At 49.3% G+C, this 16,381-nt stretch overlaps 1 protein-coding gene and 1 long non-coding RNA gene across 2 annotated transcripts; one reads left to right on the top strand and one right to left on the bottom strand.

Moving 5' to 3' along the window:
- The first annotated feature begins 82 nt into the window (after window positions 1–82).
- ITGA10 (integrin subunit alpha 10) lies at window positions 83–16,286 on the top strand. Its single transcript, XM_057721313.1, has 30 exons — window positions 83–161; window positions 1,673–1,784; window positions 1,984–2,093; window positions 2,689–2,780; window positions 3,005–3,119; window positions 3,827–3,954; window positions 4,125–4,273; window positions 4,929–5,079; window positions 5,463–5,628; window positions 5,765–5,838; window positions 6,081–6,225; window positions 6,423–6,571; window positions 6,793–6,936; window positions 7,073–7,276; window positions 7,576–7,706; window positions 8,112–8,278; window positions 8,374–8,516; window positions 8,943–9,056; window positions 9,259–9,344; window positions 9,498–9,639; window positions 9,787–9,879; window positions 10,039–10,115; window positions 10,258–10,347; window positions 10,779–10,863; window positions 11,033–11,146; window positions 11,408–11,488; window positions 11,657–11,770; window positions 13,160–13,255; window positions 13,533–13,646; window positions 13,943–16,286. The coding sequence occupies exons 1-30, from the start codon at window positions 110–112 to the stop codon at window positions 14,006–14,008; spliced, it is 3,504 nt and encodes a 1,167-aa protein (XP_057577296.1). The 5' UTR covers window positions 83–109; the 3' UTR covers window positions 14,009–16,286.
- LOC130844931 (uncharacterized) lies at window positions 9,446–14,508 on the bottom strand. Its single transcript, XR_009051271.1, has 3 exons — window positions 14,421–14,508; window positions 13,002–13,970; window positions 9,446–9,552 (listed from the first exon to the last, which is right to left on the bottom strand). It is a non-coding gene; the product is annotated as an uncharacterized LOC130844931 (long non-coding RNA).
- Window positions 16,287–16,381: the final 95 nt, after the last annotated feature.

Genomic DNA, 16,381 nt, shown 5'->3' on the forward strand with positions numbered 1-16,381 from the left:
TTTTAGCTGCCAGAGGGAGGGGGCAGGATGGGAGGGAAAGTAAAGAAAACAGAGAAGGAGAGGGACAGAGGCACAGAGGACTTCTCACGCGGACCGAGAACATCCAGGCATGGAGTTCCCCCTCATCCCTCACCTGTTCTTGCCCCTGATGTTCCTGACAGGTGAGGGAGGTTAACTTCTTGGTTTCTGGTGGGAATGGAAGATATACAGATTGTTTTGCATTGGGACCTTTATGGTTAAAATTCTTTGGGCGTTAGGTTGAGAGGTTAACTGAGTCTGTGTTTCGTCTGTGTGTCTGTGTGTCCGTATGTGCGCACACACGAGCATGGTTTTGCAGTCTTATGACCACACATATGACTGCCTGGCAAAGACTGAAGCTGTCTGGTGTCTTGTGTAATGTTTGCGTCCAATTATATAAAACTTTGTCCTAAGCCCTGGAGGAGTGAGGTGACCAAAAAGAAACATGATGTGAACTTCCACGTGGCTGGTCTGTTGACTGTCATCCCCCTCCCTACTTCTCCCTTCGCTTGGTGGTCTCGGGGTTCCTGAGACATAACTGACTAACTGTGTGGTCAGAACTCTGGGTTTATCTAACTGATGAGCTACAGTTCCCGGTCGTGCAGCCCTGCCAGTTTCCTGGATGCAAAAAAGGCTCATGTACAAAACACCTTTCTGAAAGTGAGCATGGTTTGAGACAGCGCTATAGCCATTGGTGAAAATGGTGCTGGGGTGGCCTGAGAGGGGGTTACTTGAAAGGGAGGAGCAAGACACAGTCAAGGAAAGCACCGTGGGAGGGACAAGAGGCTTGGAATTTTTCCTCATCGGAGCCCTGTAATCTTCGTTTCCTAAAATACCAGCTCTGATTTTAAATGGATTGGGGTTGAGAGGGAAGAATCCGCCAGAACATTATTTCGGGGGTCTTCAGAGTGGGCTGAGAGTAAAGGAAGAAATGCAGGTAGGCAGAGGGCAGTTGGGAGGGGGGATGTTAGAAAGGAAGCGGATTGTGAGAAACTTTGGGGGCGATGGGACCCTTGGAAAGGATGGATGGCAAACCATGTGTTTAGGCAGGCAAGTGGCCCCACCCAGTTAATTACCACTGAGGTTTCCAGGGCTGGAATCAACCAGGGACCTAGACATTGGAGAAAGAGAGTGGGAGTGTACCAATGATACTGGGAGTCAAGAAGAAACCGGAAGAGAAGAGACCCAGACATGCAGTGTTCACTAACCTCTTGTTCTCCCTATGGTCCTGGGTTTGGGGAGAATTTGGAAGGACTAGTTGTCCTGGGGCTGCAGAAAGGCCTTCTACCTCTTTTGACTCTCCCAGCTTGGAGAGGAGGATGTGTAGGAGGAATGATGTAGAAAAGAGGAACCTGACCCTTCCAGACATGTCTGTAAATGAGATTTCGGGGATAGGAATGGAAATACAGCTGTGCAGCAGCATGGCAGAGGGCCACAGTTTAGACATTTGGACCCAAACACAGGAAGGAAATCATCCTTGCTTGGAGCTCTGAGTACATGACATTGACAGAGTCCAGGGCAGCTTATGAGTAAGAAAAAGGGAGATAGGCTGAGATCAAAATATTCCTTTCATGGCTTCTCTCTGGTTGTACTTCTCGGCATTTATTAGCCTCTCTGACTGCTTCCTGCTAACCTTATAATCCTGGCCCCCCAGGTCTCTGCTCCCCCTTTAACCTGGACGTGCATCACCCACGCCTATTTCCAGGGCCACCGGAGGCTGAATTTGGATACAGTGTCTTACAACATGTTGGGGGTGGACGGCGATGGTGAGGAGGAAACCAGAGGGCTGTGGGATTGGTACTGTGATAGAACTGTTAAAGGGGAGGCCAGGTAGACGGAAATATAAACTCATCTGGTTCTTTGGAAGTGGCTAGGGCTCTAGACTTGCTGTCACCATGCCCTTTCCCTCTAGCCTATCTCAAGTGTCATATTCACACTATGCTTGTATTCATTTCCTCCTCCCAGGATGCTGGTGGGTGCCCCCCGGGATGGGCCTTCAGGTGACCGAAGGGGGGACGTTTATCGTTGCCCTGTAGGGGGCTCCCACAATGCCCCATGTGCCAAGGGCCACTTGGGTAAGAAGACTTTTCACTCTTCCATTCTTAACCCCTAACCTTCATACACTAGTAGCTTTGGCCCTTTACACCTCACTTCTTTTTTTTTTTAAATTGGAGTATAGTTGATTTACAATGTTGTGTTATTTTCAGATGTACAGCAAAACGATTCAGTTGTACATACACATATATTCATTCTTTGTCAGGTTCTTTTCCCTTATAGGTTATTATAGAATATTGAGTAGAGTTCCCTGTGCTATACAGTAGGTCCTTGTTGATTATCTATTTTATATATAGTAGTGTGTGTATATTAACCCCAAGCTCCTAATTTATCCCTCCTCCTGATGTTTCCCCTTTGGTAACCATGTTTGTTTTCGAAATCTGTGAGTCTGTTTCTGTTTTGTAAATAAGTTCAAATGTATCATTGTTAAAAAAAAAATTAGATTCCACATGTGCGTGATATCACACCTCACTTCTTCACCCCCATATCCCACATACTCCTCGTTGCAGACTTGATCCTGACCTCTTCTCATCCTCTTCCAAAATCACCATGAGCTCATTCACCCCATCTGTGACCCCATGATCTCATCATGCTCTTCCACTCCCCTCCAACCAGGTGACTATCCACTGGGAAATTCATCTCGTCCTGCCGTGAATATGCACCTGGGGATGTCTCTACTGGAGACAGATGGTGATGGGGGATTCATGGTAAGCAAAGGAAAGGGTGGTGGCAGGGTCGCTAAGGTTTGTGGTAGAGAAAAGGACAGTATAGCAAGGGAAACTGGTCTACGCGAATGGTAAAGGAGTTAAAAACCCTCGGAGGTGAGGAGGGGAGACTCGGGGAGTGGTCTCAATGCCTCCTTTGACAAACAGCCTGTTCTAAGGGTGCCCTCCCAAGCCTGGGAGTAACTATTTCCTCTTCCCATGCCCAGGCTTGTGCGCCTCTCTGGTCTCGTGCTTGTGGCTCGTCTGTCTTCAGTTCTGGGATATGTGCCCGTGTAGATGCTTCGTTCCAGCCCCAGGGAAGCCTGGCACCCACTGCACAACGTGAGCCAGCAGAAGGGCCCGAGGACTCAGTCCCTAGAACGGGGTGCAGGGTGGGAAAAAGGTGGGGCCACAGGGTGTGCTGCTTGACAGGGACCTGCATGGCTTATCCTCATTGCTACCTAACATGTCTGCAAAAGCCCTAATCTTTCCTAACGGATTAGAATTCAGACTCTTTACCAGGACATCAAGACTCCATGAACTGATTTAACCAACTTCAAAAACTCAACTCTCACTGCTTCTCTCCATACCCTGCAGCTTGGCTATAACCTTCACCTCATCATTCTCCTATGTGTCATCTATTTTTATACCTCCATCTCCTTCTGTTTAAAGTATTCTCCATCCAAATGCCTTTCCTTATAGTCTCTCCTCAAACACGTCCAGTCTTCAATATCTTCTCAGTTGCTGTCTCCTTTGATTCCCCACCATCAGAACTGATCCTCTTTTGCTCTCTCACGACATAGAGTGGTGCTGTGTTTCTACTAGCACTTAATTCCTTCTTTGTTTTGTAGTCAAATGTACGTATGCCCATCTTCTCTTTAATTCATTTCTATATTTACCTGGGACCTGCAACACTACCTTCCTTGTATGTAAGAAGTACCTAATAAGTGTTTGAATTAAATGTGCCCTCCTGTGACCTCTTCCCTTGTTGCCCCCATGCCCAGTACCTTTTACCCCTCTGTTCCCCATCACCACACCCCTGTCCCTAGGCTGCCCCACATACATGGATGTCGTCATCGTCTTGGATGGCTCCAATAGCATCTACCCCTGGTCTGAAGTTCAGACCTTCCTACGAAGACTGGTGGGGAGATTGTTTATTGACCCAGAGCAGATACAGGTAAGAGAAGACAATATGGATGGGCTTGGAGGGCGAGAGAGAAGGTAAATGTAGGTAGCATCTTCAGCGGTATCCAGGTGCTCATCTCCCCTCCCTCGCATACTTTCTTCTCCCCCACCCCCACCCGCCCCCATACACACAGTCCTTTAGAGCACACACTTTATTCTCAGGTGGGACTGGTACAGTATGGGGAGAGCTCTGTACATGAGTGGTCCCTGGGAGATTTCCAAACCAAGGAAGAAGTGGTGAGAGCAGCAAGGAACCTGAGCCGGCGGGAGGGACGAGAAACAAAGACTGCTCAAGCAATCATGATGGCCTGGTGAGGCACTGGGAGGGGGAGTGTGGGAGGCCAGAAGGGTTAGGGGAGGATTTGGAGTGCAGTATGTACATCCCAAGATACCCTGCCAGCTTATCTTTGTTTGCGCACTAATGTAAGTGGGGGAAGGCTTAATTGGCTGTCAATGTACTCCTCATTGCATTTCTACAAAGTATCTATGTCTGTGTCTTTCCGTGTTTCTGCTTTATTTATCTCTGCAGACAGAAATCTGTCTATACATCTCCACTCCCACACTGATCTTGGACCTTGGGTTCTCCACCACTTATGCCCTAGCCCATTTTCCAAATGTGACAAAACTCATCTCTGGGAAGACTCTCCTGACCTGACCATTCTCTTTTATTCTACATTCCCTTGATATTTGTCCTCCTAAATACAATATTTGCTGACTAAATCTATGAATGAATGGATTTTATTCTTACTTGCATTGATGATATGCAGCTCTATATGTTCTATGACATTCAGACATTTGAGCTCTTACTGTGTGCCAGTCTCTATGCTAGACAGTTGGGGAGATGGCCTAAAAGGTGAGAGGCCTGACCTCGGTGAACTGCTAACAGCGTTAAGTATTGTGTGTGTGTGTGTGTGTGTTTATTTGCACACATCTGATCACACCTCACTCCTTTCTCTCTCTTCTCAGCACAGAAGGATTCAGTCAGTCCCATGGGGGCCGACCAGAGGCTGCCAGGCTACTGGTGGTTGTCACTGATGGAGAGTCACACGATGGAGAGGAGCTTCCTGCGGCACTAAAGGCCTGTGAGGCTGGAAGAGTGACACGCTATGGGATTGCGGTGAGAATCAACTTTGGATCTGGAAGGATGGAAGGGGCTAGGGATGGGACTGGGAACTTAAGGAAAATGGGCATTGGCCACTTCCCAGACGTCAGCCGTATTTCCTTTCTTCTTTTTTAAAAAAAATATTTTTATTTATTTATTTGCACTGGGTTTTAGTTGTGGCAGGCAGACTCCTCAGTTGTGGCAGGCAGACTTCTCAGTTGTGGCATGCATGTGGGATCTAGTGCCCTGACCGGGGATCAAACCCAGGCCCCTTGCATTGGGAGTATGGAGTCTTAACCTCTGCACCACCAGGGAAGTCCCCCCTTTCTTTTCTTTGGTTGGCTTTACCATCTCATACCACACAGCTAATAGACCCCACCTTGATCTCCTGACCCCAGGTCCTTGGTCACTACCTCCGGCGGCAGCGAGACCCCAGCTCTTTCTTGCGGGAAATCAGAGATATTGCCAGTGATCCAGATGAGAAATTCTTCTTCAATGTCACAGATGAAGCGGCACTGACTGACATTGTGGATGCATTAGGAGACCGGATTTTTGGCCTTGAGGGTAATGATTACCCTGGAGAAACGAAGGACAGGGTAGGGGGAGTTCTGCAGTATAGGTGGGGTTCTGGAATAACTTCAGTAGGTCGAAGGGGGAACTATCTTCCCTTATATTGCCTCAATATTTTCTCACACTCAAGGGTCCCATGGAGAAAATGAAAGCTCCTTTGGGCTGGAAATGTCTCAGATTGGTTTCTCTACTCATCGGCTAAAGGTTGGACAGACTCTGACCCTTCCGTGACCCCTCCAAACATCTGACTCCTTCCAACCTCTAACTCAGACAACTTCAATCCAAGGGCTCTTCTAGATTCCTCCTTTAACCAATGTCCATGCTGACCTTTCCATGCCTTTCCAACTGACCCCAGCATGCCCTCAGTGACCCTCTCACTCCTGGAGAGTTTTTCCTTCTTATTCCCCACTGTCTTTTCAGTGACCTCATCTGGTTCTGCCCTACAGGATGGGATTCTCTTTGGGATGGTGGGGGCTTATGACTGGGGGGGCTCAGTGCTATGGCTTGAAGACGGTCACCGCCTCTTCCCGCCACGGACGGCCCTGGAAGATGAGTTCCCCCCTACACTGCAGAACCATGCAGCCTACCTGGGTGAGTAGCAGATAGTTGCAAAGAATTAGAGGGTGGAGGGGAAAAATGCTTCCCTGGTGGGGGCCGTAAGGTACTCACTCTTAACTCACGCAGTTTCTCACTGATCTCCTTGGGACCCCTTTCTATGCCCTTAGGGAACCCTCCTGCTTGGATCCCATCTTCTTTCACTTTCACCCTGATTCCTTGTCCACTTCTAGGTTACTCGGTTTCCTCCATGCTTTTGCGGGGTGGACGCCGCCTCTTTCTCTCAGGGGCTCCTCGGTTTAGACATCGAGGAAAGGTCATCGCCTTCCAGCTTAAGAAAGATGGGACTGTGAGGGTCGCCCAGAGCCTCCAGGGGGAGCAGGTAGCACATCCAAGGGAGGGTGAGACCCTTGGATCCCGAGGGGCCTCCAGGCTGTGGGGGAAAAGAGTGAAGGGGCAAGAGAGGGGCCTTCAAAGTCTATGTTGAATTCTGGTTGGCAGAGTCTGTCAGGGGTGTGAGGACCAGATTGGCAGGTGCTTCCCACTTATCCCAAATCTTTCCTTCCCTTTCCTCTGGGGTCACCACCACCCACCACTCTCCAGATTGGCTCGTACTTTGGCAGTGAGCTCTGCCCATTGGATACGGATGGGGATGGAACAACTGACGTCTTGTTCGTGGCTGCCCCCATGTTCCTGGGGCCCCAGAACAAGGAGACAGGACGTGTTTATGTGTATCTGGTGGGCCAGGTGAGACTTGCTGGGATGCTCTAGAACTTGTTTGTGGGGGGTAAAGGGAGGGAGGCAAGGCACACACGTTTGAGGGCTGGCTGAAAGGGCAGGATGGTCAAATCAGCACCTTCTCTCTTCTCCTCACCTCCACCAGCAGTCCTTGCTGACATTCCGGGGAACACTTCAGCCAGAACCTCCCCAGGATGCTCGGTTTGGCTTTGCCATGGGTGCCCTTCCTGATCTGAACCAGGATGGTTTTGCTGATGTGGCTGTGGGGGCACCCCTGGAGGATGGGCACCGTGGAGCACTGTACCTCTACCATGGGACCCAGAGTGGAGTCAGACCCCGTCCGGCCCAGGTCAGAAGTGCTGCGATAAGGCAGCGGCATGGTGGGAGGAAGGGGAAGGGAGGTGCACCCTTTGCTTATCATTGCTCCCCCGGGCTTGAGACCCAAACTGAACAAGTGCCTTTTTTTTATCAGTAGTCAAAAAGGTGAGGTGGTGGGGTATGAAACATGTCGCTGTGCTAGGGACTCCTAAATACAGGCAAGTTTCTCTCATTCCTCCTCATGCCTGAGCGGAGAGTCAGAAAAAGCCTGGGGGCCCTGGGAAACCAGGTGTGTGAGTCCTTGCTCAGTCTCTCTTCTCTCCCTCTCAGCGGATTGCTGCTGTCTCCATGCCGCAGGCCCTCAGCTACTTTGGCCGAAGTGTGGATGGTCGGTTAGATCTGGACGGAGATGACCTGGTAGATGTGGCTGTAGGTGCCCAAGGGGCAGCCATCCTGCTCAGGTGAGCAGCCCCCGCTCAGGTAGCAGTGGACAGCATGGCAGAGCGGCCAAAAGCAAGGGCTTTGGAGTCACAAACGTACGTTTGGCTTTCTTGATCAACTTGCTCTGTGCCTCTATGTCCTAGTTTATAAAATGGGGATAATGAGAGTACCTGCCTTTATAGGCTGGCTGTGAGGATTAAATGAGATAATCTATGTAAAGATGTAAACACAGTGCCCGACGCATGGCAAGTGCTTATTCAATATTAGCTGTTATCTTACTCTGTCAGAAGGTTCAGGGAGGGTGACACGTGTGTCACCTAGCCCCTTATTCTTTCCTTTGACATCAGGGAGGCAAACACTGGGGATTGCCTTTCTCACAGGGCTTTCCTCCTACTGCTAGACTTTCTTTCCCACCCTGTTCCCAGCTCCCAGCCCATTGTCCACCTGGCCCCTTCACTGGAGGTGACCCCACAGGCCATCAGTGTGGTTCGGAGGGACTGCAGACGGCGTGGCCAGGAGGCAGGCTGCCTATCCGCAGCCCTTTGCTTCCAAGTGACCTCCCGCACGCCTGGCCGCTGGGATCGCCGATTCCGTGAGTGACTAGAATGCATCCTAGGCAGCTCTCAACCCTTGCCTGCCCTGGGCTGGTGACCCCTCTCCACCCCCACTCTTGCGTGCCCCATTCAGATGTGCGGTTCACAGCATCGCTGGATGAGTGGACAGCTGGGGCACGTGCAGCGTTCGACGGCTCTGGCCAGAGGCTGTCCCCTCGAAGGCTCCAGCTCAGTGTGGGGAATGTCACTTGTGAGCAGCTGCACTTCCATGTGCTGGTGAGGAGGGGGCAGGAACTGCTTCGCATCAGGGCCTGGGAATGAGAGGAAGACTGGATCAGAGGGAAGAATTTCTGCTGGGTTAGCAAGAAAGCCAAAGCCAGAAAAGTGAGAAAGTTCAGACTTTGGAGTCAGGCTGATGTGGGTTTGAATCCTGGTCTGCCATTTGCCGCCTGTGAATTCCGGCAAGTCACATTACCTGCAAACCTTAGTTTCCTTGACTGAGAAGGGGGGATTGATAATATCAACTACGTCATAGGAGTTGTCTTAGAATTAAATGTAATAGTATTGATAAAACCTTAGGACAATACCCAGCACACAGAAAGTGCTCAGTAAATGATCACTATAATTTTCACATTCTGCCAAGGGCCTGGATCTTCTCCCTCATCCTGGCTCTCCATGATCCTTGACTCTGGTTTCTCCCAGGATACATCAGATTATCTCCGGCCAGTGGCCTTGACTGTGACCTTTGCTTTGGACAACACCACAAAGCCAGGGCCTGTGCTGGCTGAGGGCTCACCCACCTCCATACGAAAGCTGGTCAGCAGTGCCAAGCCCTGCCCTGCCCCTGGGTCCCAACACTGCCCTTCTCTGTGAATTCAAGAGAAAGGGGAGGGAGGAGACATGAGATCACGGTGAAATCTGACCTGGGCACCCACTCTTCTCTTTTCCCTTTCCCCCCAATTCCATTCCTTTCTCCCATGCCTTCCTCTCAGCCCTCAGCCCCTTCTCTCTCCTCTAGGTCCCCTTCTCAAAGGACTGTGGCCCTGACAATGAATGTGTCACAGATCTGGTACTTCGAGCTAATATGGACATCAGAGGTTCCAGGTGAGATGGACATGCACTAGCCAAACCAGGGTGACCTGAGACAGATCAGAAGGGACTTGAAGGGAGACGGAGTGTTGTTTCTTGCCCCAGAAAACAGCAGTGAGGCTTCTGGTGCTCCTTCAACTCTGGCTCTCTTTTATCCATCCCTCCTAGGAAGGACCCATTCATGGTTCGAGGTGGTCGGCGGAAAGTGCTGGTGTCTGCAACTCTGGAGAACAGAAAGGAAAATGCCTACAACACTAGCCTGAGTCTCAGCTTCTCCAGAAACCTTCACCTGTCCAGTTTTACTCCTCAGGTGCCCTTGGGGGAGGGAATTTGGGAGGAGTCAGGGAAGGCAGAGGACAATTGGGGTATTGGCTGGGAGGGGCTCTAGGGAAAGGCTGTGGGCAGGACAGCAGTTGCAGCCCCAGCTCAGCCTCCACTTGCCTTCCTCTGCTCTCAGAGGGACAGCCCAGTGAAGGTGGAGTGCACAGCCCCTTCCCCTCATGCCCAGCTCTGCAGCGTGGGGCATCCTGTCTTCCAGACTGGAGCCAAGGTGAGTTGGGGCCCAGGATGAGAAAGGGGCTCTGAGAGATTAGAGGCTGGCATCTGTGCGGCCTGGGAGTTTAGGGAAGGAGGCACACAAGGGCTTCTGTTCCTCTGTCGTTGTCCCATGAAGAGAAATCTACCATGACCCCATGTCCCTTGCCTCCAGGTGACCTTTCTGCTAGAGTTTGAGTTTAGCTGCTCCTTCCTCCTGAGCCAGGTCCTTGTGAGGCTGACTGCCACCAGGTAAAAACAATGGGCGTTTCCTCCCAGGCCACTCCTGTTGGGTCTCTGTGGGGGTGGGGGCGGAAACAGCATGGCTCCTTTACTCCAGAGTGGGGTGTCTGAGACAGGACTGGGGTGTGAGCCTCTCCCCGTGACCCTACAGTAACAGCCTGGAGAGAAATGGAACGCTTCATGATAACACAGCCCAGACCTCAGCCTATGTCCAGTATGAGCCTCACCTCCTATTCTCTAGGTATGGCTCAGCTCCCCACTGGGACCCCATTCTGACCCCAGACTCATACTTTTTATGTTTCCTCCCTCTCCCTCCATGTACTTCAGTGTTCCCAAACACCAAACCCTTGGTCTTTTTGCTCTCAATCCCACTCATGCTGAAACTTCTCTTAAGCATCTTTCTTTCCTAGGGATAGGTATACCTATGCATCCTAGTCGTAGGGCTTTGCTGGGCCCTGGGGGTTGGAGCTAGGGTGATGGGATATGGCATGTGGCCATAAAGTTTATACCAAGCCTACGTCATGTCTCATTTCTGTCTTCTCTACATACCCCCATCTCTTTATCCATGTGCTGGCCCTACCTTCCCTGCATCCATGTCTGTGTGCTGATCACGTGGCTCCGTGTCTGTGTCATGGCTGTGACCATGTGCTTCGTGACTTGGTGTCCACACAGTGCGTCCACTCTGCACCGCTATGAGGTTCACCCATATGGGACCCTCCCAGTGGGCCCTGGCCCTGAATTTAAAACCACTCTTAGGGTGAGAAGCTGGAGGGGCCTTGGCATGAGCAGAGGGAGGGGGAGGGTCCTGGGAAAAAGATGGGAGGAATCTCTCTTAGATTTCAATGATAATCTAGGGTAAAGGGGAACAGATGAGGAAGGGTCTTTCTCTGTCTCTTGCCTCTTCCCATTTCCAATCCTCCTTCTAGGTTCAGAACCTTGGCTGCTATGTGGTCAGTGGCCTCATCATCTCAGCCCTCCTTCCAGCTGTGGCCCATGGGGGCAATTACTTCCTGTCACTGTCTCAAGTCATCACTAACAATGTGAGTCTGGGCTGGGGGCATATGGAACCCTGCCATCTTGACTTGGTGGACTCACCCAGCTCCCCTGTCTCCTGGGTCACTGCTCTCAGGGCTCCTCCCTCCCTGGGGATGCCTTTCTTTTATATGTGTAGCTTCTTTGAGAAGAAAGAAAGGGATTACCCAGGGAAGAACTACAAGAGTGTGGGTGGTATGCTCCTGCTCAGCCTGGAGTGGCCGGCCTCTCACCATCAAGAGGGTCCCTCAAGTTGGATTTTCGTCTAGGCAAGCTGCACAGTGCAGAACCTGACTGCGCCCCCAGGGCCCCCTGTGCACCCAGAGGAACTTCAGCACACAAGCTGGCTGGTATGAGTCACAAAAGGGTGAAGGGGGTGTCGAGATGTGGGAATGCTGGGGGAGCAGGTGCAGGGGGAGCAGGCGAGTTTGGAGCCTTGGGATGAAGAGTAGACCCTGGAGTAGGGAGTGGGGGATATATCCACCCCAGGGTCCTGATCTGTCTCTCTCTTCTGGTAGAATGGGAGCAATACCCGGTGTCAGGTCGTGAGGTGCCACCTTGGGCAACTGGCAAAGGGGACTGAGGTCTCTGTTGGACTATTACGGCTGGTTCACAATGAATTTTTCCGGAGGGTAAACTTTTCCTTTTCTACTACTCTCTCCTGCTGCTGCTATCTGGGACTTTAGCGTAGGCTTTTCTGGTAGACAGACCTGTGTTCAAGTTCGAGCTTTGCCTCTTACTCACAAAGTTATTTCATTTTTCTAAGCTTCTTTCTCCTCATCTCTAAAATGGGGAAGAAAAGACCTACTTCATGGGGTTATTATGAAGAATAAATGAATAATGAGATGAAGTCACTAGAAACTAGTTACTATTCTTGTATTTTCCTCCATTTATCATCTCTTAGTGTTATATCAATAATCAATCAACATTTATAGGGTACCTAAATTCAATCAACCCATCAAATGCCTGCTATATAAAAGGCCCTGTATTAGGTAGACACTGAGGAGAATATCCCCAATATTTAGCACCATGCCTACCTCATTATGGTGATTTAACACATTTTTATTAAGTGAATGAGTAAATAGTTGATATTACATGCAGGGTATGTATGCACGGAGGGTAGTGGGAAGTGATATTGTATAGTGAAAGGGATCTAGATTATGAAAGTTCTTTAAAGCTGGGGAGATGAAATTGAACTTAATATGATAGGCAGTCAGGAGTCAGTGTGAGTTCCTGAGCCAGGGAAATGACATCTTAATTATAACAGCTATTTACTACTAGGGGTTTATATTGTGCTTTCCTGTGTACTGTCCACTTTGAATAACAAGATCCCTGGGATGTAGGCATGTTTCAGGGAAGTTAAGTCTGACAGGCCATCTTTCCCTAAGTCTGGTTGGTTCTCTATCTCTCTTTGGTATCCTTTTTTCATTCATTTATTTATTCTTTTAAAAAAGATTTACTGGGGGTCTCGAGGGGGGGGCGTCAAGGAAGGGAAGGAATATGGGGATATGTGTATAAAAACAGTTGATTGAACCTGGTGTACCCCCAAAAAAATAAAATAAAATAATAAAAAAATAAAATAAAAAAATAAAAAAGATTTACTAAGGAACTGTGCTGGGCACTAGGGAAACATAAATTACTAAGGCACAATACTTGACCTCAAGGATCTTATAGTTCAGAGATGAAAGACAAAGAAGTAAACAGAATATTATACCCCAATCCAGGGTGATGGGAGTTAGGAGGAAACACATCTAAACTTCAGCCTGAAGGAAGGGCAGAAGTTAACCAAAGAAAGAAGAGTTGAATGCACTTCAGGTAGACCAAATGGAGTACATGAAGGGGCACAGGCTTTCCATCTATTACCGTTCTTCTCTTTCCCCCTTGGTCTCCAGTCTTCTCCTCTGGTTTGGAAGGTTTCCTCTGGTCTGGACGTTGTGCCCCTCAGCCTCATCTTTGCCATTAGGGTTCTGAGAGCCTTATCACCTGATAATGGCTCACTTTAAAGGTCTTTCCATCCGCAGGCCAAATTCAAGTCTCTGACAGTGGTCAGCGTCTTCGAGCTGGGAACCGAGGAGGGCAGTGTCCTACAGCTGACTGAAGCCTCTCGTTGGAGTGAGGTGGGGCTGGAGCCTGAGTTTGAGAACTGTGAAACTAGCAAGGGTGGTGATGACATAAGGGCACCTGTGAGCTATTTTAGAACAGAGGTGTCTTCATCAGGCCGCAGTCAGGGAGTCAGAAGTGATGAATTAGAATGGTGGGGTTCCACTGCCTCCATTCCTACCTCAGTTTCTTTCCTTTTATTCTTCTATTTTGAGGCTGGCTTTGCTACAGTGTGGGGTGAGGCTAGCTGAGCAAAAAGGGTGCAAGTAAAAAACAACTCTTCTTCCTACGCAGAGCCTCCTGGAGGTGATTCAGTCTCGCCCTGTCCTCATCTCCCTGTGGATCCTCATTGGCAGTGTCCTGGGAGGGCTGCTCCTGCTTGCTCTCCTTGTTTTCTGCCTTTGGAAGGTAAGCACTGCTATAGTGGGGAGCATGGGGCGTGGTGCCCACAAGTTAAGGGATCCTTGATTATAGCAGGGAGAACGATTTGTGCTGGGGAGCTAAGCAGTCTGTGGGTGTCCTGCCCAGATCTCTTTTACTGTCCTCTACAATATGTTAGTTGAGTTAAACTAAGCCAAATAAAATTAATTTGAATCTCAGTTTTGGAAACAGAGCAAAATTGAAGACTTCAGATACATCTGAGGGCTGTTGGCAAGGTCCCTGGGCAGGGCATTTGGTGGTGACTCTTATCTCTTTCCCTACAGCTTGGCTTCTTTGCCCGTAAGAAAATCCCTGAGGAAGAAAACAGAGACGAGAAACTGGAGCAATGAATGTAGAATAAAGCCCTAGAACATCCTCCCTGGCAGCTTCTCCAAAAACTTGCATAAGAGCAGAGGTTTCGGGGGCTCAAATGGGACAAGAAGAAAGCTTTGGACTATCTCCCCAGACCTGCAGCCTGACTTGACTTTTGAGTCATGAGGATGCTGCTGGCAAGAGATGAGGCCTTACCTCAGACAAGAAGGGCTGGCCCTAAATCCAGGAACACTCCCACCCTGTGCTTCCCTCCTCATGGTCCTGGTTCCAGAGCCAACACTGGGGCCTTAGTGTAGGGCCCTTTTTTCCCTATCCCCAAGAATCAAGAAATTTTTGCCTAGGTCCCTGACTTCTTTCAGATTCCCTCTACATCCTCCCTCACAATTTGGAAAGGACAAGGGTTATCTTCCTCCATTTCCCGCCTCTCACCTTCCTGCCTTCTCCCCATCCTGCAGGAGAGAGCTGACGTTGGCTTGAACGAAGTAAAGTCAACATCTGCTGCTTTCCTGTGGAGTCTGGTGATTCAGAGGGCCGGATGGGGAGAGTCAACAGGAAAAAAGGAGGGAGGAGGAAAAGCCACAAGAGACATTCTGTACAATTCCAAGGAACAGAGAAGCCTTTAGACAGGCAACTGCCATCCCCCTGAAACCTGAGACTTTCGTGGTGCACTCGCCCGCCCTCAGGTAGTGGTGAAACAGAGCTTCCCCAGGCCTGCTGGGCAAGGGTTTCCCAACTCTGCAGCCTTCCCTGGGAGCAAAGCCAGCGCTGAGTGCCGGATTCTCTGGAGCCCGGGGCCCCCATGTGGCTAGAACTGGAATAACAGAGAAGACTGGATACCCCAGGCAGTTTTCTCCTCTCTCAGGCCTCACACACTCCTGAGCCCTTCTTGCAGCCTTCTTATAGAAACTAGAGAGAAGGGAGAGGATTTCTTGATGGTGGGAAACCTTTCACCTTACTAGATTTGGGAAGCAGCAGCCCCACGGGCTCTGAACAAGTGGGGTCTGTATTAAGGAAGAAGCTGAAGTAGGTGGCAGGAGGTCTCTGGGAAGCAAGCCCTTACTTACTCGGCACTGGTTATGTAGCACAAATAGCTCCTAGGAAATGTTTCTGGGGCATCTCCAGTCATACCTTATAGGGTTTCTCTGGTAGAATCAGTTTGCCAGCCTTTGCTTGATGTTTACTGGAAATTTACAAGTTAATTTCTATCTCTGGACCACCCCATCCCATGACTCCCATTTTTTGGTCATGGCCAGTAAAGAGAATTGGATTCTCATTGACAACTGGGTAACTTGTACTTCTTTGTAATCAAGACTTTGGATACCAAAGCCAGTTATTGGTCTCCAGAGGGCAGGTCTGACAGCTATTTGAAGAATCAGCACCCATTTAGAGTGGAGAAGAGAGGGAACCTGACTGGGCAGTTGACTAGCAGCCACAGATTCTGTCCTCCAGGGCTGTTCTTAAGATCTGGCCACAGTATTTATTTTGGCATGTCTCTGGCCTTTTGCAGACAGCATTGTCTCTGTTTCCTAGCAGGGTGGACAGTATATCAGATGGTCAGAACAAATAAAGTTCAGTGTCAAATGACCTCTGGCTCAATTTGAGTTCCCTGGGATATAGACTGCCCACAAATGGTGAGAGGTGGAGTCTTGATTCACTTGAGACCTTATGCCACTGAGTCCCTGGAAGGCAAGGTTTGAAATGTTTCTGTGACTCTCCCACTGGAGGTGTACTCTAGCCTCCTGTAATCCTTACCTACTTAAGTGAGCACAGAGTATAAAATGTGTAGATTTAGTAAGCACATAGGCCTAGATTGAAATCCCAGGTCTGCCATTTATGAGCTATGTGGCCTTGGGCAAGTCATAACTACCCCAAGGTTCAGATGCTCAGATGAAAGGCTTCATAGAACAGTGGTTAAGAATGAAGACAGACTTGGGTTTAAATCTAAGCTATACCACTTAAATCCTGCTTGACCTTGAACAGATTTAACTGCTCTAAGTCCTGACTTTCTTGACTTTAAACTTATCAGGGTTGTGAGGACTAAATGAGATAATTCAAGTAAAGTGAACATATAGTAAGTACTTAATAAATGGTAACTGTTATAAAAATATTTTGTTATAAAATAATCTACCCTACTTACTGTGTGTTGTGAGGATTAAGTGAAAAGGTATATTGAAGCACCAGGTGGTTCTCCTGATCTGGTGACCCACCTATTCTTCACAGACCCTGAGGATTTGTTTCTTCTATGTATTACTGTCTCCTCCCACTAAATCTTATCCTGTGCCTCATCCCCTTTGAAATAAGCCCTCATGCCCACTAAGGCAATAATTAGTGATTAACTTAGATTCTATTGGTGGGAATAAAATCTATTCGATTTCTTTAGACTCCCAGGG

The sequence above is a fragment of the Hippopotamus amphibius genome, chromosome 1 (assembly GCF_030028045.1).
Source record: "Hippopotamus amphibius kiboko isolate mHipAmp2 chromosome 1, mHipAmp2.hap2, whole genome shotgun sequence".
Taxonomy (NCBI): Eukaryota; Metazoa; Chordata; class Mammalia; order Artiodactyla; family Hippopotamidae; genus Hippopotamus; species Hippopotamus amphibius.